The sequence below is a fragment of the Macaca thibetana genome, chromosome 4 (assembly GCF_024542745.1).
Source record: "Macaca thibetana thibetana isolate TM-01 chromosome 4, ASM2454274v1, whole genome shotgun sequence".
Lineage (NCBI taxonomy): Eukaryota > Metazoa > Chordata > Mammalia > Primates > Cercopithecidae > Macaca > Macaca thibetana.
Genome location: NC_065581.1, coordinates 10,489,582 through 10,513,008, shown reverse-complemented (window position 1 = coordinate 10,513,008; position 23,427 = coordinate 10,489,582). Strand labels below are relative to the sequence as shown.

Sequence of the window (23,427 nt, the reverse complement as noted above, 5' to 3'; positions counted from 1 at the left end):
AAAAGGTAGTATTTAAAGCAGCAAAAATCACTAAGGAAGTTTGGAGTGAGCCGGCTTGATGTGGATTTAAACAAAACTCTTAAGTTTCTAGGTGGTCAAATGTACATAGCAGAGACCAATGAGCACCCACAAAAATGGAGACCACAGCCAAGGGACAGCTCTTGCAAAATGGAAAAAAGCCAAAAAAGTAAAAGCAAAAAGCACCAACTAGGACTTCAGCACAAACCCTTCAGCTCATCGTGCAAGAGCTGAGAGGAAAAGGACATAGACTAGAAACACAAGATACAGTTTTATTAGAAAGGAGGGAGCTGTACCCACTTGATTCTTAAAAAGAGGGATGATTGTTTACATAAAATCGCAGAAAAGGAATCGAATCACAGTAACTACATATTAGGATTAAATTGCTTTGTTTATTTGTTTATTTATTTTCCCAGCAGCTCTCTGACCATCCCATTTATTTATTTATTTATTTATTTATTTATTTATTTATTTAGAGACAGTTTTTGCTCTGTCGCCCAGGCTGGGGTTCAGTGGTGCAATCTCAGCTCACTGCAACCCATGCCTCCCAGTTTCCAGTGATTCTCCTGCCTCAGCCTCCCAAGTAGCTGGGATTACAGGCGCCCACCACCACACCTGGCTAATTTTTTTGTATTTTTAGTGGAGACGGGGTTTCACCATGTTGGCCAGACTGCTCTCGAACTCCTGACCTCAGGTGATCTGCCCGCCTCCACCTCCCAAAATGCTGGATTACAGGCGTGAGCCACTGCGCCCGGCCCCATTAATTAATTGATTTAATGTTTTATTTTATTTTATTTTATTTATTTATGAGATGGAGTCTCACTCTGTCACCCAGGCTGGAGTGCAGTGGGGTGATCTCAGTTCACTGCAACCTCTGCCTCCCAGGTTCAAGCAATTCTCTACCTCAGCCTCCTGAGTAGTTGGGATTATAGGAGCCTGCCACCACACCCGGCTAATTTTTTTTGCATTTTTAGTAGAGATGGGGTTTCACCAAGTTAGTCAGACTGGTCTTGAACTCCTGACCTCGTGATCCACCTGACTTGGCCTTCCAAAGTGTTGGGATTACAGGGCTGAGCCACCATGCCCGGCTTATTTTATTTTATGAGATGGAGTTTTGCTGTCGCCCAGGCTGGAATGCAGTGACGTGATCTCGGCTCACTGCAACCTCTGCCTCCTGGGTTCCCGCAATTCTCCTGCCTCAGCCTCCCAAGTAGCTGGGATTACAGGCGTACACCACCACGCCTGGCTAATTTTTGTATTTTTACTAGAGATGGGGTTTCACCATATTGGCTCGATTGGCTTTCACCAGGTTGGTCTCGATCTCCTGACCTCAGGTGATCCGCCCACCTCAGCCTCCCAAAGTTCTGGGATTACAGGCGTGAGCCACCAGGCCCGGCCCATTTATTTATTTTTTAAATGAGTCTTAGCTATTTTCTTGGTCATAGGATTTAGGAGTTACAGACCTAAACTAACATTTTGTCCATATAGTGTGTCCTTAATTCAATGTCAGACAATTTCATCTCCTAATAGACCCCATTTAAAATTCAAATGTAATCATCTTGACACTGACACTTACTAGCTGGGTGTCCTTGGGCAAGTAATACAAACTCCATATCCCAGTGTCCTCAGCGATTGCAACAATCTTAATTCAAAGAAATAATGTCCAAAGGGCACTTGGTCCTCTTCTAAGAAAATATATCAAAGGCCAACAAGTACATGATGTCCAACATCGTTGTTAATTAGGGACATGCTAATCAGAACTATAAGAGGATACCACTTCACACTCACTAGAAGGGCTAAACTAAAAAAGATAGACAATAACAAGTATTGGCAAGGATGTGAGAAAATTGGAACCCTCATACACTGCAGGTGGGCATGCAAGATGTTGCAACCCGTTGGAAAACAGTTTAGCAGTTCCTTAAAATGTTAAGTATAGAATTAACATAGGAGGCTGGGCGCAGTGGTTCACACCTGTAATCCCAGAACTTTGGGAGGCTGAGGCAGGCGGATCATTTGAGATAAGGAGTTCAAGACCAACCTGAACAACATGACAAAACCCTGTCTACTAAAAATACAAACAAATTAGCTGGGTGTGGTGGTGTGTTCCTGTAGTCCCGAAAAGGCCATCAGTTTAGTGCCTGGCATTGTAAGATCTTAAGGGATGATGATGACTGGCAAGCCTTCTAGAAAGGCTGTATGGTGTCTAAAACTGGGGCTGGAAACAGCTGTAACTCTGTCAATCTGTTGTAGATTCTGTCAGTGACTTGGACGGTAGAAACCTATTTTTTTTTTCTTTTTTAATTTCACATTGCAGGTCTTATTAGCAGAAAACTGCTGTATTTGTATGAAAGCAACAACACAATTTATTTCATACTAGCAACATAAGGTGAATTTGAATTCAATCTGACACCAAGCTTTGTGTGGGTTGAGGCTCACAAAGATATAAAGCTCCCTACTCTCCAAGACTTTGCTTTCTGGCAGCAGCAACAGATGATGAAACCGCAAACCCTAACAAAAGTGACAACAAAAAGTACTTGGGGCACAAAGAACAAACTGCTCTGCCTGGGAGTAGGGGCTTGTCAATGATTCAGGAGCAAGAGCAACTCAACTGGATCCTCAAAGACAACCAGGATTTTTGCAGGCCAAGAAAAGCCTAGGGGGAAAACTGGCTCAAAGGCAAAGAGGTCTGTTTGAATTCCCTGAATTGAATTCAGAGTCCCTTGAATTCCCTGCAATTACACAATTACCTGCCAAATCAACTACTTCAACTACATTTTCTGAATATTTTAAATCACATCCTCTCAGGGCCAAAATAACTCTGCTAAATTCCCTTAATTAATGATTTTACTTTTTTAGACCTGAACTAAAACATACAGGAATTTGACCCAGCAATCTCTTAGACCCAAAGGAATATAAATCATTCTGTCATAAAGATACATGCACACATATGTTCATTGCAGCACTATTCACAATAGCAAAGGCATGAAATCAATCTAAATGCCCATCAATGATAGACTAGATAAAGAAAATGTGGTATATATACGCCATAGAATACTATGCAGCCATAAAGAGGAACGAGATCATGTCCTTTGCAGGGACATGGATGAAGTTGGAAGCCATTATTCTCAGCATACTAACGCAGAGACAGAAAACCAAACACCACATGTTCTCATAAGTGGGAGCTGATTGATGAGAACTTATGGACACATGCAGGGGAACAACACACACTGGGGCTGGTGGGGGACGTGGCAGGAGGGAGAGCATCAGGAAGAAGAGCTAATAGAGACGCTGGGCTTAATACATAGGTGATGGGATGATCTGTGCGGTAAACCACTGTGGCACACGTTTACCTATGTAACAAACCTGCACATCCTGCACATGTACCCCTGAACTTAAAATCAAAATTGAAAGAACAAAAGCAACATACAAACTCAGTCCTCAAATGCATACAGGGTAACTGATACTGACCCTAGCAATCAGTTGACTAACAACTCCCAAAGGCAGCCCACACTCCCAAGCGTGTTTGCTAATGGATTTAGCATAGGTGGCAGCAAAGGATGTGTGTCCTTTGGAAAAGTTGGTGGAGGTGATGAGGGAGCTGGGGTTTAGGTTTAAGAATCCCACCCTGTCGACTGCTTAAAAGCTGAGCTAGAATTGAAAAATCAGAAAATAAACTTCCTGTAATGCTGAAGGGGAATTTTCTCCATTTGTAGAGAACATTTTATTAGACACGCAGACCATTTCTCTCCCATGTCTTCATTCCTCATGCAAAGTGATATTGGAAGCCCACTCAGTGATGAAGCTGGATAAAAGTCTAGGTCCTGGGCCAATCATTCGGTTGCATGCTCACATTTGGTGTGTTGGTGGTGGGGGGTGGGCAGGGCCCCGGCGTAGAGGGGACTGAGATCCACAAATAGTTAAGATGCAATGGAGGAGGCGCTGCAAGAGAAGTGTGGATAAAGTGGGGGCAGGGGAGCTCCTTCTGCAGGAGTGTAAAGCAGCTGAGGCAGTGACTTTTCAACTGGATCTTGAAGAGAACTGATGAGATGAGAATGAGCAGCAAAGATAAAGAGTATTCCAAGGCCGGGCGCGGTGGCTCAGGCCTGTAATTCCAGCACTTTGGGAGGCCGAGGCGGGTGGATCACGAGGTCAGGAGATCAAGACTATCCTGGCTAACACAGCGAAACCCCGTCTCTACCAAAAATACAAAAAATTATCTGGGCGTGGTGGCGGGCGCCTGTAGTCCCAGCTACTCGGGAAGCTGAGGCAGGAGAATGGCGTGAACCCAGGAGGCAGAGCTTGCAGTGAGCCGAGATCGCGCCACTGCACTCCAGCCTGGGCGACAGAAGGAGACTCTCTCTCTCAAAAAAAAAGAAAAGATAATGAGTATTCCAGAACAAAAAGACAGCATGAACAAGGTTGTGGAGGCCATTGGCTTCGAACCAGTCTAAAGTGAGAAGCCTGGCGAGGTAGGAGGCTTTAGTCACAGAATGCTGCTTCCCGGTACAAGACTACACACAGGTGACATTGCTAAGAAGAATTATACCCGAGGGGACCTCTGCAGCCACATACCTAATTTATTCCCGTCCCTCCCTCCCTCTTTCCCTTCCTACCTTCCTTCTTTTTCCTTCTTCCTTTTCTTTTTTTCTTTCTTTCTTTCTTTTCTTTCTTTCTTTCTTTCTTTCTTTCTTTCTTTCTTTCTTTCTTTCTTTCTTTCTTTCTTTCTTTCTTTTTCTTTCTTTCTTTTCTTTCTTTCTTTCTTTCTTTCTTTCTTTCTTTCTTTCCTTCCTTCCTTCCTTCTCTTTTCTTTTTTTTTTTTTTTTGAGATGGGGTCTCACTCTGTCACCAAGACTGGAGTGCAATGTCATAACCACCCCTCACTGCAGCCTCAACCTCCCATGCTCAAGTGATCCTCCTGCCTCAGCCTCCCAAGTAGCTGGGATTACAGGCATGCGCCTCCACATCCAGCTAACTTTTATATTTTTTGTAGAGATGGAATTTCACTATGTTGCCCAGGCTGGTCTCAAGCAATCCTCTGATCCTCCTGCCTTGGCCTCCCAGTGTTGGGATTACAGGCATAAACTATCACACCCCTCCTCACATACCTGATTTCTAACAAAAAATTAGACCTTACACTTTCAAAACCAAATGTAAGTGGGTTTTGTTTTTTGTTTTAGTTGCACATAGAATTTTTAGAATAGTAACATTAAAACCTCAAAAATCAACACCTGAGAAGTTCATCTGTTGTCTCTAAATTTAATGAGTTTCTATGATGTGCCAGGTATAGTTTGCATATTTTCTGATCCTTCAACAGTCCTACAAAGAGATATTTTATCCCCAGGATATAGATGAAGACTCAGGCTCAGTGAAATGAGTTAAAGTTAAAGAGAGATGAGGGCCGGGGCGCAGTGGCTCATGCCTGTAATCCCAGCACTCTGGGAGGCTGAGGTGGGCAGATCACCTGAAGTTAGGATTCGAGACCAGCCTGACCAACATGGAGAAACACCGTCTTTACTAAAAAGGCAAAAAATTAGCCAGGCGTGGTGGCGCATGCCTGTAATCCCAGCTGCTCGGGAGGCTGAAGCAGGAGAATCACTTGAACTTGGGAGGCAGAGGTTGCAGTGAGCCGAGATCGCGCCATTGCACTCCAGCCTAGGCAACAAGGGCGAAACTCCATCTCAAAAAAAAAAAAAGAGAGATGGTGAGCTGTAGAGACAGGCTTTAAATTCAGGCCTGTTTGTTTCTAAACCCCACCAGTGAGTGTGAGCTGCCTTCTGACTCTCATAGAGAGTAAACAAATCTTTAGACTATTTTTCCAACCCATTTACCAGTCCACTTAATCTTAAATGCATTCTAATTGATGTCATCTGACTATACTCCAGCTGGGCCCAACCCTTAATTTTTTCTTTCTCATCAATCTACTTTTAGCTTCCTCAGTATAAAATTAAGATAGGTCCCCATAGGAAGAAACACTATTTTTTGGTTTTAAAAAGGAAATTGCTACCTGAAGGAGCAACAGAATATTAAAACAGGGTCACATCTCTGATTATTCCTCTGAGATCCCAGAAGATGGTATAATTGGCAAAGCAAAACTATTCATATACATTATTATGTAAGCCATTTTCGATGGTAATATATATGGATATATAAAATGCATATAAATCCATTAAACTACATATTGGGGCAATTTCTGATCTGGGGAAATTACAATCTTTTTATAAACTCAATAAAATGTCAAAATCATTAGCAGTCCTCAGTTGTGCTGTGTCACTTTATGACTTTCAGCAACTAAACCTGTTATTCCAGAACGAAACATAGATGCCATCAGATCTATCAGGGTTTATATTTAAGGTGTCATGGGTATGAATTCAGGAAAGAATAAAGAGAGTCCCTGACTTATATGAGTTCAACTTATACATATATATATATACACACACATATATATATATATATATATATATATTTTTTTTTTTTTTTTTTGAGATGGAGTCTCGCTCTTGTTGCTCAGGCTGGAATGCAATGGTGTGATCTCAGCTCACTGCAACCTCCACCTCCGAGGTTCAAGCTATTCTCCTGCCTCAGCCTCCCAAGTAGCTGGGATTACAGGCACCCACCACCATGCCCGGCTAATTTTTGCCTTTTTAGTAGAGACGGGGTTTCACCATGTTGGCCAGACTGGTCTCGAACTCCTGACGTCAGGTGATCTGCCTGCCTCAGCTGCCCAAAGTGCTGGGATTACAGGCATGAGCCACCCCACGTGGCCATTAAATGCATTTTTGATTTCTGGTATTTTCAACTTGCAATGAGCTGGCAAGGAGGAAGAAGAAAGTAAAGATAAGAGTGTGAGCTACAGAATGCCCAAAGAACAAACTCAGTGATCAGTGAAGAAGGTAGACAAAGATAAGATCACTTGCAGGTTAAACTCTTCCTTTCTTATTCTAGGGAAGTGCTAAAACTAATGCCATTGTTTTCTTGATCATCTACCTATTTAAAAAATGAAGTCTGTCAGGCCATTTACCACCTTCCTAAGAAACCGTGTTTCCCTGAGAAGAGCTCTCAGGTGGCCAGGCATGGTGGCTCACACCTGTAATCCCAGCACTTTGGGAGGCCAAGGTGGGCGGATCACCAGGTCAGGAGTTCGAGACCAGCCTGGCCAACATGGTGAAACCCTGTCATCTCTACTAAAAAGGCAAAAATTAGCCAGGTGTGGTGGTGGGCACCTGTAGTCCCAGCTACTCAGGAGGCTGATGTAATAGAATCGCTTGAACCCGAGAAGCAGAGGTTGTAGTCCCAGCTACTCGGGAGGCTGAGGCAGGAGAATCACTTGAACTCAGGAAGTGGAGGTTGCAGTGAGCTGAAATCATGCCACTGCACTCCAGCCTGGGTGACAGAGCAAGACTCCATCTCAAAAAAAAAAAAAAAAAAAGAAAGAAAGAAAGAAAGAACTCACAGGTGTCCCAACTCTCTGATTTCCTTTTCTAGAAGTTGACAAAAATCGGTATTTCTGGCAGATATAAAAAACAAAGATTGCTTAAGCAGAACTAATAGTAAAAATCCCCACATTTTCCTCCCCTTCAAGTCTGTCCATTCGCCCAGCATCTCAGAAGTTCTGTGCGCACGATTGGTTTGGGGCATAGCAATTCCCTCTGCACGCAGTAAGACCCCAGCCACATCCCTGGGGATAAAGGATGAGTTCCCAAGACCACCTTGATTCGGATCTGCCCTTCTCTGCTCCCAAAGTTGCATCTCTCAAGGTCTTGGCACCTGGAACCTCAGCATTGCATTTTTACTTATAGAGGAATTAACGGGATATACCAGCCTCAAACAGTGACAAAGAGTCAGGCCAGTATGGACTCTACAGCAAATAGAAATACAATGAGCCACCCACATTTAGGGTTCAGGGGAAGATGTCTGCCATGGAATATCAACAGGGCCGGTCCACAGGCTGGCTCCAGGGGAAAAACAAATTGGAAGCAGGGAGGGTCTGTCTTCCGGGCACTCAATCACCTGCGAGGTATCTTCCTTTCTCTATTCCTTCCCCTTTGGACACCTTGGCACTCCTTCTTCCTCCCACCCCCAGCAAAGCCTGCTCCCAGGAAAGGCTGTTTTTGCATTCATTCCTATTTTAATGTGAGTTTGAAATAAACTCCCATGGAGTTATATGCAAAATATTGCTTCGTAGCAAGTGAAACAGAAATCACTGGTCAGTTTTGAAATGTGTAAAATCCAAGGCACACATGACCAATGGAATAAACTCACTGAATGTCCCTATCACAGGCAGAGCCATCCAACCCAGAGGATCCAACTCAGGAGGAAAGTGGGAGGTGGATGAATTTGCATCTTGGGCTTATAAATGGAAATCATCCACAGCTGAATCAGACAAGAAACTAAAAGGCATGCCATCTTGTTGTGGACCAGATTAAGGGTAAAAGACGGAAACGGGGAGAGGAAAAAAGGAGGGCAGGAAGCCCTAATTTCACAACAGCTAGTGAGGCTTCTTGGACATCTTTAAAGCCATATGTGAACTCCCTTTCTGTAACACCGTTCTCCTCATGGGCACCTTCACCTGAGCAGGCCATGCAGAGAGTCTTATCCTCTGAGAGGCCTCCAGAGGACCTGCTGCTTCTTAAGGGACCTCTTAGGTACAGGGGATGGACCATGTTTTTGTTTGTTTGTGTTTCTGAGACGGAGTCTCGCTCTGTCCCCCAGGCTGGAGTGCAGTGGCACAATCTCGGCTCATTGCAACCTCCGCCTCCCAGGTTCAAGCGATTCTCCTGCCTCAGCCTCCTGAGTAGCTGGGATTACAGGTGTGCACCACCACACCTGGTTAATTTTTGCATTTTTAGTAGAGACGGGGTTTCACCATGTTGGCCAGAACTGGCCTCGAACTTCTGACCTCAGGAGATCCCCCTGCCTCAGATTCCCAAAGTGCTGGGATTGCAGGCGTGAGCCACTGTGCCCGGCCCCATGTTTTGCTTTGCTTGCTTATTTATTTATCCATTTTTTGAGACAGAGTCTCACTCCGTTGACCAGTCTGAGTGTAGTGGTGCTATTGCAGCTCACTCTACCCTCAACTTCATGGGCTCAAGCAATCCTCCTGCTTCAGCTTCCCCAGTAGCTGAGACTACAGGTGCATGCCACCATGCCTGGCTATTTTTTTATTTTTTTGTAGAGACAAGGTCTCTGTGTTGCTCAGGCAAAGCTTGAGACTCCATCTTAAAAAAAAAAAAAAGAGCAGCATGGAATCTGGCAGATACCAGGGGAAGACATAAGAAGTAGAAGCCACAGGGTGGAGGAGCCCATAAACCAGGGGAGGCGCTGAAGCACAGGCAAGAATTTCAAATAATGTAAAAGAAGCAGGCAAAGCAAGACGAGCAGAGGTGGAGACTCTGCGACATGAGGATGGCCAACATCTCAGTGCCGCTAGGGCAGCAGAGCCTGACTACTACACCAGCAATGAGGATGCAAGGTCCACCTCCCCTGCCTGTGGTCACAGCCACATGCCACATGCAGAAGTGATATTTCAAACTGAGTTAAATAAAATACACTCTTTTTTCTTTTTGAGACAGAGTCTTGCTCTGTCGCCCAGGCTGAAATACCATGGCATGATTTCGACTCACCACAACCTCTGCCTCCCGGTTCCCTAAATCGCTGAAGCAATTCTCCTGCTTCAGCCTGCCGAATAGCTCACGTTACAGGCACAAGCTACCACGCCTGGCTAATTTTTTGTATTTTTAGTAGAATTGGGGTTTCACCTTGTCGGCCAGGCTTGTCTCAAACTTCTGACCTCAAGTGATCTGCCTGCGTTGGCTCCCCAAAGTGCTGGGATTACAGGTGTGAGCCACCACACCCAGCATAAAATACGTTCTTTAAATTCATATCATTTGCTTCTTTACTTCTTTTAATGTGGCTCCTGGAAAATCTAAACTTTGATTTTAGATGTATGGCTCCCATTGTAGCATTCCTGTTGTGCAGTGCTGTTCTCCCTTCCCATGAGACCACTTCAGCTGTGAGATGTTTTTCTGGACTAGTTACTTTATTTTTTTAATTTCTGTTTTTAAGATGGAGTCTCACTGTGTCACCCAGGCTGGAGTGCAGTGGCGTGCTCTTGGCTCACTGCAACCTCCGCCTCCCAGGTTGAAATGATTCTCCTGCTTCAGCCTCCCGAGTAGCTGGGATTACAGGCACGTGCCACCACGCCAGGCTAATTTTTGTATTTTTAGTAGAGACAGGGTTTCACCATGTTGGCCAGGTTGGTCTTGAACTCCTGACTTCAGGTGATCCACCCGGCTCGGCCTTCCAAAGTACTGGGATTACAGGGGTGAGCCACAGCGCCTGGCCTGGACTAGTTACTTTGGAGAATCCTAATCATAATCCCTCAATCACTATAATCAGTTGGAACAATATCAAAATGTCCCTTGCATCCCCTGCCAAAAAAAAAAAAAAAAACAACGCGAAACTGCAATGCATACACATCAACCAGAAGGACCCTTACAATGGACAATGGCTCAGATCGCCACATAGTAGGAGTAATAATTAAACAAAACAACCCCTTAGGTTTCTAATTCCCTAACCTCTTACATTCAGCCCTGCCTTAGGTCGTGAAAGAGTTGTCAAGGCTCGCCTGATGTGGTGGTTCACGAGGCTGAGGCAAGAGAATCGCTTGAGCCCAGGAGTTCAAGACCAGCGCTGGCAACACAGCAGGACCTCATCTCTACAAAAGTTAAAATTAGCCAGGCATGGGGGCACGGGCCTGTAGTCCCAGCCTCTTGGAAGGCTTGAGCCTGGGAGGTAAAGACCAGCACGGGCTGGGTGCTGTGGCTCACCCCTGTAATCCCGCCACTTTGGGAGGTTGAGGCCGTGAGCCATGATTGTGCCACTGCACTCCAGCCTGGATAACAGAGTGAGATGCAAAAAAAAAGGAAAGAAAGAAAGAAAAATTCCAAAAATGAAAGAGTTGATAGGGCTGGTCAGGGTCCTCAGGCAGTGATCCTCCACACGCATAACACAGAAATGATTTCAGGGGCTAACTTTTGTAAGTTTCTAAAAAACATTAATTGGTGCATTTGTTTTCTATTGCTTTGCCAATCTGTTACTGCTAACACGGAGAGTAAAAATCCAGCTCCAATAGATACACCAAGTTGAGAAGTCGGGGGGGGGTTTCCCTTAAGTTTCTGTTCAGTCAGCTGATGAGGATCACAGACTCTGAGAGTGGCAAGGGACTCGGAGACCATCCAGTCCAATCCTTGAGCTGTCCTGGGCAGCACTTCCCCAGCCCTGCTTCCCTTGGCTTTGCTCACCACTGAGGAAGCTGCCCATTCTATTCCCAGCTCCACGTGTTCTCATCTCCCACCCGCTGGCCCTAGATTCTACTTTCAAAACGACAGAGTTGGTCTAATTTCTCTTTCCTGAGCAAATCTTTTAATTAAGTGAAGACACCGATCCCTCTTCAAGTCTTTTTCAAATCAATTATCCTGTTTCTTTGTCTTGGTCGTCTCTTAAAAAAACAAAGGGGGGCGGGGGGATTGGCCTTTTTACCTCCCTGACTGCTCTCTTGGGAACTGCTGTGTCAATGTCTCCCAGTACAGTAGGGTGGCCAGACCTGAAGAGTCTACATCCTTCTCCAAGCACATGGGAGAGAAGTGGGGCTTTCACTTCCCTTACTCTGGACACTACAATTCTATTTAAACAGCTCTGTGCTTTCCCCATGACTTTCCTGAGCCGTAATTTCTTTTGATCACTACACTTCCCCTTCTGGCTCTAAGAAAATCACAGATTTAAAGAGAATTCTAAGCCTATGAAGCTTTGTATGCCAATATCTAAAACAAGCACCTGCAATGGCTTGCACTCCTGGCTGTACATGAGAATCACTCAGAAACTGTACAAATATCAATAGTTAGGTCTTGCCCCAAGGAGGGAAACAGGCCCTGGCTTAGGTATTTTTAGAAGCCCCAGATGATCACAATGTGCATCCGGGGTTGAACCAGCAATCCAAAGAAACCATGACTGTGATCTTCATATGGATTCCAGTTACTTTTTCCTTTGAACTGCGAATATGAATTCTTATTTTGAATTGAACTAGCAGAACTAAATTGGTTCACTGTAAACAACTTGAGATGATTCAAAAATCATTTGGAACTTGGACCAAAGGAGAGATGGAGTTGATTTAGCAACAATAGAGACCTAATTGAAAGTCAACCTAAAAAGAACATCAGGCTTAGGAGACCTGGTTTATAATTGGTGCATATGCTTACTTACTAGCTGTGGGATCTGAGCACATCATGTAATCACATTGAAGTTTCTTCATCTATAAAATGGAGGCACTGGTCTAGAAATCTTTTTTTTTTTTTTTTTGAGACATAATCTCCCTCTGTCACCCAGGCTGGAGTGCAATGACGTGATCTCGGCTCACTGCAACCTCTACCTCCCGGGTTCAAGCAATTCTACTGCCTCAGCCACCTGAGAAGCTGGGATTACAGGCACGCGCCACCACACCTGGCTAATTTTTGGTATTTTTAGTACAGATGGGGTTTCACCATGTTGGCCAGTCTGGTCTCGAACTCCTGACCTTGTGATCCACCCGCCTCGGCCTCCTAAAGTGCTGAGATTACTGGTGTGAGCCACCACGCCCAGCCTAGAAATCTTTAAGGTGCATTAAGGTTTTTTTTTTTTTTTTTTTTTTTTAACTTCTTGGAAAAAAATAGAGACAATGTCTCACTATGTTGCCCAGGCTGGTCTCAAACTCCTGGCTTCAAGAGATCCTCCTGCCTCAGCCTTCCAAAGCACTGGGATTATAGGCATGAGCCACTATGCCTGGCCATGCTTTAAATTTTTGATTCAAGACCAGAAAAGAGCTTGCAAATAAAAAAATTAAAAGTTGTATCTTGCTCCCATTTCGAAAGGATGGGAGCTTCAACAGAGACAAAAATATTATTGAAGTGTTCAAATTGTCATTCAAATTTTATTTATCATACTTATTCCTGATTTTAAATGCATTACGCTTAAAGGAGAATAAGGTTTATTTATTTATGTATTTATTTATTTAGAGACAGAGTCTCGATCTGTCACCCAGGCTGAAGTGCAGTGGCACAATCTTGGCTCACTGCAACCTCCGCCTCTTGGGTTCAAGCGATTCTCCTGCCTCAGCCTGTCCAGTAGCTGGGATTACAGGCGTGCACCACTATGCCTGGCTAATTTTTTTAGTATTCTTAGTAGATACATGGTTTCACCATGTTGGTCAGGCTGCTCTCAAACTCTTGACCTCAAGTGATCCACCTGCCTCCACCTCCCAAAGTGCTGGGATTCCAGGCTTGAGCCACCGTGCTCGGCCACGTTTTTATTTATATGGCCAGTGTTCCTTCAATCTTTCGTCCTGTGAACAGAGCGGTTCACAAAAGTGGGTGATATAACACATCTCCATTTTACCATTTTACAGATGAAAGGCTTTTTTTTAATTTGACATTTAGAACTGTAAAGAAATTTGTTCCATTTTTTCCACTCTTTTCAAAGCAACTTGTTCAGTATTGGCCATGCAGTGTTTTTCGTAAAAATAAAAGTTAAGAGACGTACGTACCGGGAATCCTGTTGAGTGTCACCCAGAAATGTTCGTCAGGGCTGTAGGTGTCCTTGGACCAGGAGAGTAAGTCAAGTGCGAGCTGGTCTTGGAGGACAAAGTTAGCAAAGTCCCTTGTGAGAGCTACGTAGGCCGTGCCAAAGTAAATCACCATGTCATGAGGAGGAGGAGTTTTTAATTTTGTTGTTTTAATCACATAGGAATTTTTGTGGTCTAACAGTTCTTGGTGGACATATTTAGTCCGTCCAACAGCATGGTCAGGAGGCAGCACCCCTGGGGTGATATTTCTCCCTTTAAATCTCTTCAGATACTGAACTATTTCCCTGTTGGTTTTCAGGGGAAAGTCTTGCCCGCAGGTGTTGATGACATACTTCCAGGGAACCTCAGAGGCCACAAGTTCTTCCAGGCAGTTCAGGTCAGCCTGGAGCCTGGAGATCCCCCCATAGACGACTGACTCCTTCTTGGAAGCCAGAAAAGCATTTGGGAAGCAGCCGAGTAACTGTTTCACTGCACCTTTAAAGGCATCCGTCGCCTTCTGATCCAGGTGCACACAGTACACGTTCTGGGGCATATAAATCGCCCTGAAGAGCCTCTCAAAAGTGCCAAAGTCTTTGTGGATTGTCACTGTGTAAGCTAAAGGGAACCCAGCCTCTTCTTCGGAGAGTGTTTCTGTTACATAGTGGCTTCGAACCATGTACTCATAGCAGGTAGCTTCATCAAGGGTAGTTTTCAACGCATTTTCTGTTGGGTAAAAAACTTTCCCCTCAAAAATCTGATGACAGGCTTCTGCTAACAGTGAAGCATTGGAGAGCGCTGCCCTCAGAAAACGTCTATTCTCCCATAACTCAGTATTGTAAACAAATACAAAAATCAGGGCAGAAATAAGAGACACGCTAAAAAGACAGTGCTTCCAAGAGCCCATCATTCACAACCAGGAAATGAGTAAAAGATCCCTCTCTTAAGATAGGATCAGAGTGTAGATATATTTAACTTACATTTTCTCCACGTTCCGAAATCATCCTCTTGATGGCTGAAGCTCTGGTCTGGCTGTTCCCCGTCCCTTCAGTTCACAGTTCTAGTCCTTTTTCTTTCTTCTTCCCCTCTTCATTTACCACTAGGCTGCATTTTCACTTTTCTTTGACACATTTCTGAAGTGGCTCCTTTGCATTTGGCTTGCCTGTTCTCCCGCTAACCTGCAACCTGTGTCTACACAAAAACAAATATCCTCAGAGAGGTTCTGATTCCGGGTAGTCCACCTGTTCCCACCGTGAAATCGCAAGTGGATGAGGTGACCATTCTGCAAGTCATCGGCTCTAAGACCTTAACCTCAGCCTCTTCTCCCAGCCAGAGTCTAGTAACTGTGTCCCCTCCCCTGCTTCCTGTTAATCATTGTGTTCAACAGCCTGAGTTTGTTTGCTTAAACTGCGCTGCCAAGTTAAGAGCTTCAGTTTAAAGCATGTGAATACCGCCTGGAGTTATATTCTGTCAATAAATATGTAGTGCTTTAAAAAAATTCCTTAACCCTGTCTTTTTCCACAGCCGTACCTCGTTCTCCCCCCATTGGCTGGGTATGCTATACGGCATGGTATACGACTGGCTATGGGGCTAAATTCTTTCCAGGGCTCAATTTTGTCTGCTGCTGGGTAAAGTCCTTTAAAAGGCACATTAATTAGCAAGCTTACCTTACCACTTAACTTACTGCACAAAGTCACTGTGGCACTCTGATGAATAAAGGCTAACTTCTTTTTTAAAACAACAAAATAACTAACAGCCCATCAGCACCCAAAATTGCATAGAGGCTAACATCAGTGAATTTCAAGTTTATTTTGCCCTGGTCCACATAGGATGCAGACAGAGAACCCTGATGCTTAGAGGAAGGAGAGAAGAGCATCTCAGTTTTGAATGTTCCTGAACTTTAGGAGAGAGGCTCTTACGTCCAGATTTACAAATGCTTTAAAGGAGGTGTAAAAAATGAGAATAATTTTACCACCATAGATCAATTGTGAGAATAAAATGACATAACATATACAGAGTCCATCACTGTGTCCAGGAACAGATTGGGGTGGTAAATAAGCGCGAAATTGTACCAGAGTAAACAAGAAGCCCGTTCACACACGCACACACACATGTGCATACACACACACATGCATACACACGTACCCCTCACCCCACATTCACACTTCTAGTAAATGACACAATTACCACCTCTCCTTTGAAATCTTCTTACTCTTCCCTTACTCCCTCCTCTGTGAGCCCATGCCAATCAGATTATACATCTAAAACAGCAGCGAGGCAGGGCGCGGTGGCTCAAGCCTGTAATCCCAGCACTTCGGGAGGCCGAGACGGGCGGATCACGAGGTCAGGAGATCGAGACCATCCTGGCTAACACGGTGAAACCCCGTCTCTACTAAAAAATACAAAAAATTAGGGCGTCGTGGCAGGCGCCTGTAGTCCCAGCTACTCCGGAGACTGAGGCAGGAGAATGGCATGAACCCGGGAGGCGGAGCTTGCAGTGAGCTGAGATCCGGCCACTGCACTCCAGCCTGGGCGACAGAGTGAGACTCTGTCTCAAAAATAAATAAATAAATAATAAATAAATAAATAAATAAATAAAACAGCAGCGATGAGTTTTGTGTGATGTGGTAGTCAGCTGCACCTGGTGTGAAAGCATGTTCCATTGGTGCCGAGCTCACGTATTCCTCATGTTTCTAGCTCCTAGCATTGTCTGTGTGTAGTAGACAATCAACTTTTTATTTTATTTTATTTTATTTATTTATTTTTTGAAACAGAGCTTCACTCTCATTGCCCAGGCTGGAGCACAATGGCGCGATCTTGGTTCACTGCAACCTCCGCCTCCCAGGTTCAAGCGATTCTCCTGCCTCAGCCTCCCAGGTAGCTGGGATTACAGACACCTGCCACCATGCCCGGCTAATATTTGTATTTTTAGTAGAGACAGGGTTTCACCATTTTTGGACAGGCTGGTCTCAAACTCCTGACCTCAGGTGATCCACCCACCTCAGCCTCCCAAAGTGCTGGGATTACAGGTGTCAGCCACCTGCCCAGCCATCAATCAACTATTTATTGATTGAATGCTCAAGTTTTCATGTCCCTGTTTCCCTGATCACATTAGTGAGAAATTCCAGGTAATACTGATTCGTCGGAGACATATATTTGTATCTAAGAATGTGGTGCAGTCAACATACCTAATTTTTCTAATATATCTTCTGATTTTTATTAAATTTAATTAATTAATTAATTTACTCTTTCAAAGAGGTGGGGGTCTTACTGTGTTGCCCAGGCTGGTCTTGAATTCCTCAAGCTATCCTCCTACCTCAGCGTCCCAAAGCTTTAGGATGACAGCTGTGAGTCACTGCACCCGGCTCATTTTCTTAATCACAAAGACAACATGATATTGTAGATAGTTTCTAAACACAGTGTTTCCACGTCCTGTACTTTCATTTACCTCTTGCCTACAGGACATACACATTTTTATTTTATCAAGAACACAGGAGAGGCTGGGTGGAGTGGCTCATGCCTGTAATCTCAGCACTTTTGGGAGGCCAAGGCAGGAGGAGCTCTTGAGGCCAGGAGTTTGAGACCAGCCTAAGCAACATGGCCAGGCCCCATCTCTAATTAAAAAAAGAATGCAGGAAGATGCAAGCTTAAATCCTGCATTTTGCACGTACTATTATACCATAACATTTTCCATAGTGCTTCCTGGTGTGCCTCGGGTATTATCTTCACAATCACTACTTTAGAATCTGGAGTTATTCTTGTTGGTTTTTCCGCTATCCCAGCTAACAGCGAACACATTGAGACGGCGGCTAACCCCATTTCACAGCGTCAGGAACACAGGAAATGATGACAAGAAAGGACACAGGGAAAATTCTCTAGAACTCAGTGAGTCAGTTTTTAGTTGCTTCTGGAATCAGATTCTACAGCGTGACTCAGGAACACCCAGTCGTGCCCATAGGGCCCCCAAAATAGAATTTAATCAACCCAAATATCTATTTTCTTAACTATCTTTCAGGCATCTATCCAGAATTCGTTTGAACAAATCACTTCTTCAATACAGTACGCATACAAAATCAATCTTTTCTGAAATGGCTAAAATTTCTCTAATTTTTAGTTGACTTTTAATGTCTCTTTAGACCCTGTCCATATCAAATGAAATTGACTATAGGAATGATTAAATGAAAATGTCAATGCTGAATGATGCTTATCTAAACTAGTCAAGTAAGTTTTACCATGTTTTCTCCCAATTTATCCCGACAATTACATCAGGTCTTTCTTTCTTTGACTCTCACCTCATTCTTGGCCTAGTTCTATCCCTCCAGACGTTGCAGGCATAGAAGCATCTTGAATCATTTGCCTGCTCTTCGAATTTACAACTCACTTGATTCAGTTGCAAGGTAACGAACACTTGTATTTTGTGCTCTGCTGCAAGTACAAGCAAAGTTCATACATCTTGTACCTTACCTGAAATGCTATGAGGGTCCCTTGATTTTGAGCTCTGGAGCATTTATGATTATGTAAAATAGTATCTTTGACAATGCTAGACATTTAAAAAATAATTAATATGAATCTATTTCCTTTTTCATCAACCCAGTGCTAGCTGGTGCATTTCTTTTTGGTAGGCATATGGGACACGCTGGTCTTCCTGACCCTCCAGCTTTCCCGATGCCCTTGTACAATCTATCACTAATCACTCTCCTCAATTCTGGGCTCTAGACTCTTGCATTTGTGTAACATAATGCGAGGAGATGGTAATCAGGGAGTGACCAAAAAGAGCAGAGATTGTTCATTCCAGCTTGAACTTCAGATCAAAATTAATACTCCCAAATTCTAAGTTGGAGGCACTGATCAGGTGGGATAGAGAGTTCTGAACAAATGGGGAACCAGCAAAGACTTGTAGTTTGGTTGCTCAGTAACTGGCAGGGTGTATATTATGTTCAATCTCTAATTGCTTATTTCTCCATAACACATACTCTTATAAATTCTCACTCCAGGATATAAACTAATTTTTATTGCACTAAGATACTGCATTTAGAGTTTAATCTCAATAACTGATTGTAGAAAGAGAAGCAGTCTGTCTCTTTCCACAGACAAGAATCCCATCATCCTCACCTTAATTATTCATGGACCATATGACGCCCGAAGCGTTTTTCACATGTTCATTTTACCATGACATCATCTGTGTGCCCAAATTAGAAACCAGCCGGGGCCAGTGGAAACTTTCTCAATGTTTATGAAAGCCTGATGCGGTCTCAGAGGAAGAACAGCTTGGAATAATCTGGGTTTTTTGTTTTTTTTTTTTCTTGAGACGGAGTCTTACTCTGTTGCCCAGGCTGGAGTGCAGTGGCGCGATCTCGGCTCACTGCAAGCTCCGCCTCCCGGGTTCATGCCATTCTCCTGCCTCAGTCTCCCGAGTAGCTGGGATTACAGGTGTGCGCCACCATACCTGTCTAATTTTTGTATCATTTTGTCCTTTTTCAAAAAGACAACCTTTTCCTATCCTCCTGTCTGCCTCCTCTTTCTTATTTATGTGTTTTCTATTGACAAGTTCGGTACCCTGTTTTATCCTCATCACTATTTCTTTTTAAGCACAGGTTATAACCACAGGCTTCGAGCAACAGGGCTTAAATAGTATGGTTAAAAAGAGCCCTGGATTGAGTTCAAGACCAGCGTGACCAACATGGAGAAACCCCATCTCTACTAAAAACACAAAATGAGCCCGTCTCTACTAAAAACACAAAATGAGGTGGCTCATGCCTGTAATTCCAGCTACTCGGGAGGCTGAGGCAGGAGAATCGCTTGAACCTGGGAGGCGAAGGTTGCGATGAGCCGAGATCGTGCCATTGCACTCCAGCCCAGGCAACAAGAGCGAAACTCCGTTCCCAAAAACAAGCCCTGGATTATGTGTCAGAAAGTCTCCGTGGACCAAGGCCACTCTTGACAGGCTTGGAACCCTTGAATAAGTCATTTTATTTATAATCACAGCTTCTTCTTGGAGTGAATTTGAGAAAACAACACCCATTTGTTGAAAAACAAACCGAGATCCAGCGTGGATCTGGCAGGCTGGAAGGGACTCTGCAGTTACTTAGAGCCTCCAACTCCCAACTGTGGCTTCCTTCCTAGCTAGATCACCACGCCTCTTAGTCTTAGTCTGGCCGGCCTTCCTTCCTTCCTTCCTTCCTTCCTTCCTTCCTTCCTTCCTTCCTTCCTTCCTTCCTTCCTTCCTTCCCTTCCTTCCTTCCCTCCCTCCCTCCCTCCCTCCCTCCTCCCCTCCCTCTCTCCTCTCTCTCTTCCTTCCTTCCTTCTTCTTCTTTTTCTTTTTCTTTTTTTTTTTTTTTTTAGACAGAGTCTTGCTCTGTCGCCCAGGCTGGAGTGCAGTGGTGCGATCTCGGCTCACTGCAAGCTCCGCCTCCCGGGTTCACGCCATTCTCCTGCCTCAGCCTCCCGAGTAGCTGGGACTACAGGCTCCGCCACCACGCCCGGCTAATGTTTTTGTATTTTTAGTAGAGACGGTGTTTCACCGTGTTAGCCAGGACAGTCTCAATCTCCCGACCTCGTGATCCGCCCGCCTCGGCCTCCCAAAGTGCTGGGATGACAGGCCTGAGCCAACGCGCCCAGCCAGGTTTTTCAAGTCTAAAGTCAAGGCAACAGCAATCTCCAGGTCATGCTGGGAGGATTCTGGAGGTAGGGCACCTAACGTCCTCAGCTCGGGGCTTGTAGAGAAGTCAGAGCTAATTCCAGACCTGGGTGGAAAGCTGCGGGGAAGAAGAGGCTACGAGGGGGAAATGAAGTGGGTTGCGATCGTTTAACAAAAAATAGCTGGGAAAAAATGTAATAGGAAAATATAAGAGAAAGCTGGTCCTTTTTTTTTTCTTCTTTTGAGACGGATTTCGCTCTTGTTTCCCAGTCTGGAGTGTAATGATACCATCTAGGCTCACTGAAGCCTCCGTCTCCCCGGCTTAAGCAATTCTCCTGCCTCAGCCTCCTGAGCAGCTGGGATTACAGGCATGCGCCACCACACCTGGCTAATTTTTGTATTTTCTCTTTAGTAGAGATGGGGGTTTCACCATGCTGGTAGGCTGGTCTCGAACTCCTGATCTCAGGTGATCCACCTGACTCGGCTTCCCAAAGTGCTGGGATTACAGTCATGAGCTACACCGTGCCTGGCCGAAAGCCGGTCTTTTCAATCCAGTCAATTAAATAACTTTGAGGCAATGCAAGGCTGAGGACAGTTAAATAGCAGCTCAGTTACTAGGCAGAGTCCAGGCCTTAAAGGTACTTTCCACCTGCATTTGCACACGAAAAGATATCTGACAACTCCAGGCTTTCCAAGCCAGGGGCTAGGGGAGAAGCCAGAGAACCTCATACATTTTAGCAGTCTAATTTTACTGTTGCAGAAAGTTACCCCGGAGTTGAGGACTGAGTGTTTTCTCTAAGTTGGATATTATGAGAAGCTAGAACAGCAGCCCCATCTCGGTGCCCCGGGCTTTATTTGTTGTTTTCACCTTTGTGGAGTTTTGCTCTTACCCTCCAGCCCTCTATCCCTCAGAAAGTCCTTGATAGGATTTTGAAGTTACAGGAACCAAAAATCACCGCCATAGGTAGAATACCTCCACAAGGGAGACCTCAAGCTTCTGATCACTAAGAATAATTACATGAAAGAATGTAGCCTCCCTTCTTCCGATGATTGCAATATACTGTGCAATCAGAACAGAGTGCAAAGAAACAAATCCTTTACGCTACAGGGTCCCCAGGGCCTGGGATTACAGTCTCCCTATTTCTTCTGGAAAACCACAGCCTACAGGTAACTACCCTCTATTTGGCCAATCTGCTACCAGGTGCGGAAAGACTCTACAAGTGACGACTCTCAAAAGCCTACATTTAAAAACAAGGAAAACAGAAAAGTAGCTTTGAATTTGGCAAAACCTGAATTTACTTAGTAGACCTGTCTTTAATATCAGAAGGTGGGTTTTCATAGAATGGCAATATGGATCTGCTACTTTTCTACATGGCCCAGAGCTTCATTTTCAATTTTACCTATTATCAAATGAGGTTCATACCTCACAGGAATGTTTCAAAAGAACGAATTAAATAAAATACATTTTAGGCTGGGTACGGTGGCTCACGCCTGTAATCCCAGCACTTTAGGAGGCCGAGGCAGGTGGATCACATGGAGTCAGGAATTTGAGACCAGCCTGGCCAACATGATGAAACCCCGTCTCTAGTAAAGATACAAAAATTAGACGGGCTTGGTGGCGCATGCCTGTAGTCCCGCTAGTCAGGAGGCTGAGGCAGGACCCAGGAGGTGGGGGTTGCAGTAAGCCGAGATTGCACCACCGTACTCTTGCCTGGGTGACAGAGTGAGACTATGTCTCAAAAAAAAAAAAAAAAAATTTAAACGCCAGACAGTGCCAAGTACCTTGTCAAATTCTGGAAACATTTTCCCTTGCCTGAAGGGAACGGAGAAACATAAACTATGAAGTCTGAAGTGAGTGTTGTCCTTTCCTACAAAGTTAAAAGTTGTAACTGAGATATAGAAGGATACTAATGATTTAAAGAGACAGATGGAAAATCCTAGTGCCCAGTAGGCCCATCACGTAGTGAAACAACATACAAACATGCTATTCTTTGAAAAAAAAAAAAACCTTTGGAAACAGAAATCTCATGACCAAATGACTCATTCAACATTTTTTGGTGTACTTACTTTATGCCCGGCATTGTGCTAGGTTCTGGAAATATAAAACATCCGTGCAGCCCATGTGAGTACCAGTCTATTGGACCTTAAACTGCTGTCAGGGATTTAACAGAGGTAACCCGGGAAGACCAGCTCCCTGCAGTTTCCTCCCTCCACCAGTTTCCCTGCACCTACCTCTCTCGGTTCCCAGGAGGATAAGATTGCCCAGAGGCGTCCAGCAGTGAACACAGTAAGCCTGTTTGAGATAAACGCAGTTTAACCCTAGTGTTTTAAGTGGAATAACAAACGCTGGAATGTGAAAGAGGGAAGGTCTGTTTGCTTTCAGTCCCACCCCCAAGGCCTGCCCTGAGAGTCTCAGAGACAGAACTACGGAGAGCCTGTCTGGAGTCTGATTTCTTAAACTGCTGGATACCAGGTGCTACCTGACACCAGCTCATCCCCTGCCTCCAGAATCCTGGAGGGCTTTGAGTTGATCAATTTCCACTCCAGGAATGTTATAAGAAGAAACTCCTCAGAAAGGTAACTGCCCTGGGTGTAATTGGGTTTTTCACGAGGACACTCCAAGATAGACCTCAGGATAATTATTTGGGTGTTTTCCTAAGACCACCCTCCATTTTGCCCCCTTAGAGGCTGCTGTATCCAGAGGGGAAGTTTTGGATTCCCTCACAGACCCCTGTGTTTAAGGTTCCATCCTTACGTTTAGTTATTGGTAGGAAATCTTATAGTCTCTGCCCTAGGGTAACCCCTAACAGATTTAGATATGTGTTCTTCTCAAATGCGCCCCTCACTGAGGAAGGGAAATCCTAAGGTGGCAGTAGAATTTAGTAGAAAATACCCTGGGCATTTTCAGAAGGCACGTTCTCTCGTCTCTAATGCAAGCTGTAGATCTTGAGCAAGTAACTTCCTCTCTCTGAACCTCTGGCTTTTCCCAGGCCAGGCAAACAGGCTCTTTACATACCCTTTCAGGAATGAACTGATTCCTATCCCAGGGAACAAGCTAGACATACCGTGTACTTAGCCGTGTGCCTCTCTTCTGCCAAACACTTTGCAGTTAGAAGCAGCTGATAAAATTTAGTGGGGATAAAGCAGGGCATGGTGGTGTGCACCTGCAGTTTCAGCTACTAGG

General features: G+C 44.5%; 1 protein-coding gene across 3 annotated transcripts in view; it reads right to left on the bottom strand.

The window, feature by feature from the left end:
- The window catches only part of LOC126953872 (N-acetyllactosaminide beta-1,6-N-acetylglucosaminyl-transferase), a 109,426-nt gene extending 86,864 nt beyond the window's left edge, over positions 1-22,562 (bottom strand). Inside the window, exons 1-2 of one of the 3 annotated variants that reach the window (XM_050789593.1) lie at positions 22,476-22,562; positions 13,592-14,797 (exon numbers count right to left, since the gene is read on the bottom strand). In XM_050789593.1, the coding sequence (XP_050645550.1) occupies positions 13,592-14,516 (925 nt within the window). In that variant the 5' untranslated portion in view covers positions 14,517-14,797; positions 22,476-22,562. Of the gene's footprint in view, positions 1-6,490; positions 6,826-13,591; positions 15,073-22,475 lie in introns of those variants that run through there. The other 2 variants (XM_050789595.1, XM_050789592.1) reach the window with 2 other exon arrangements.
- Positions 22,563-23,427: the final 865 nt, after the last annotated feature.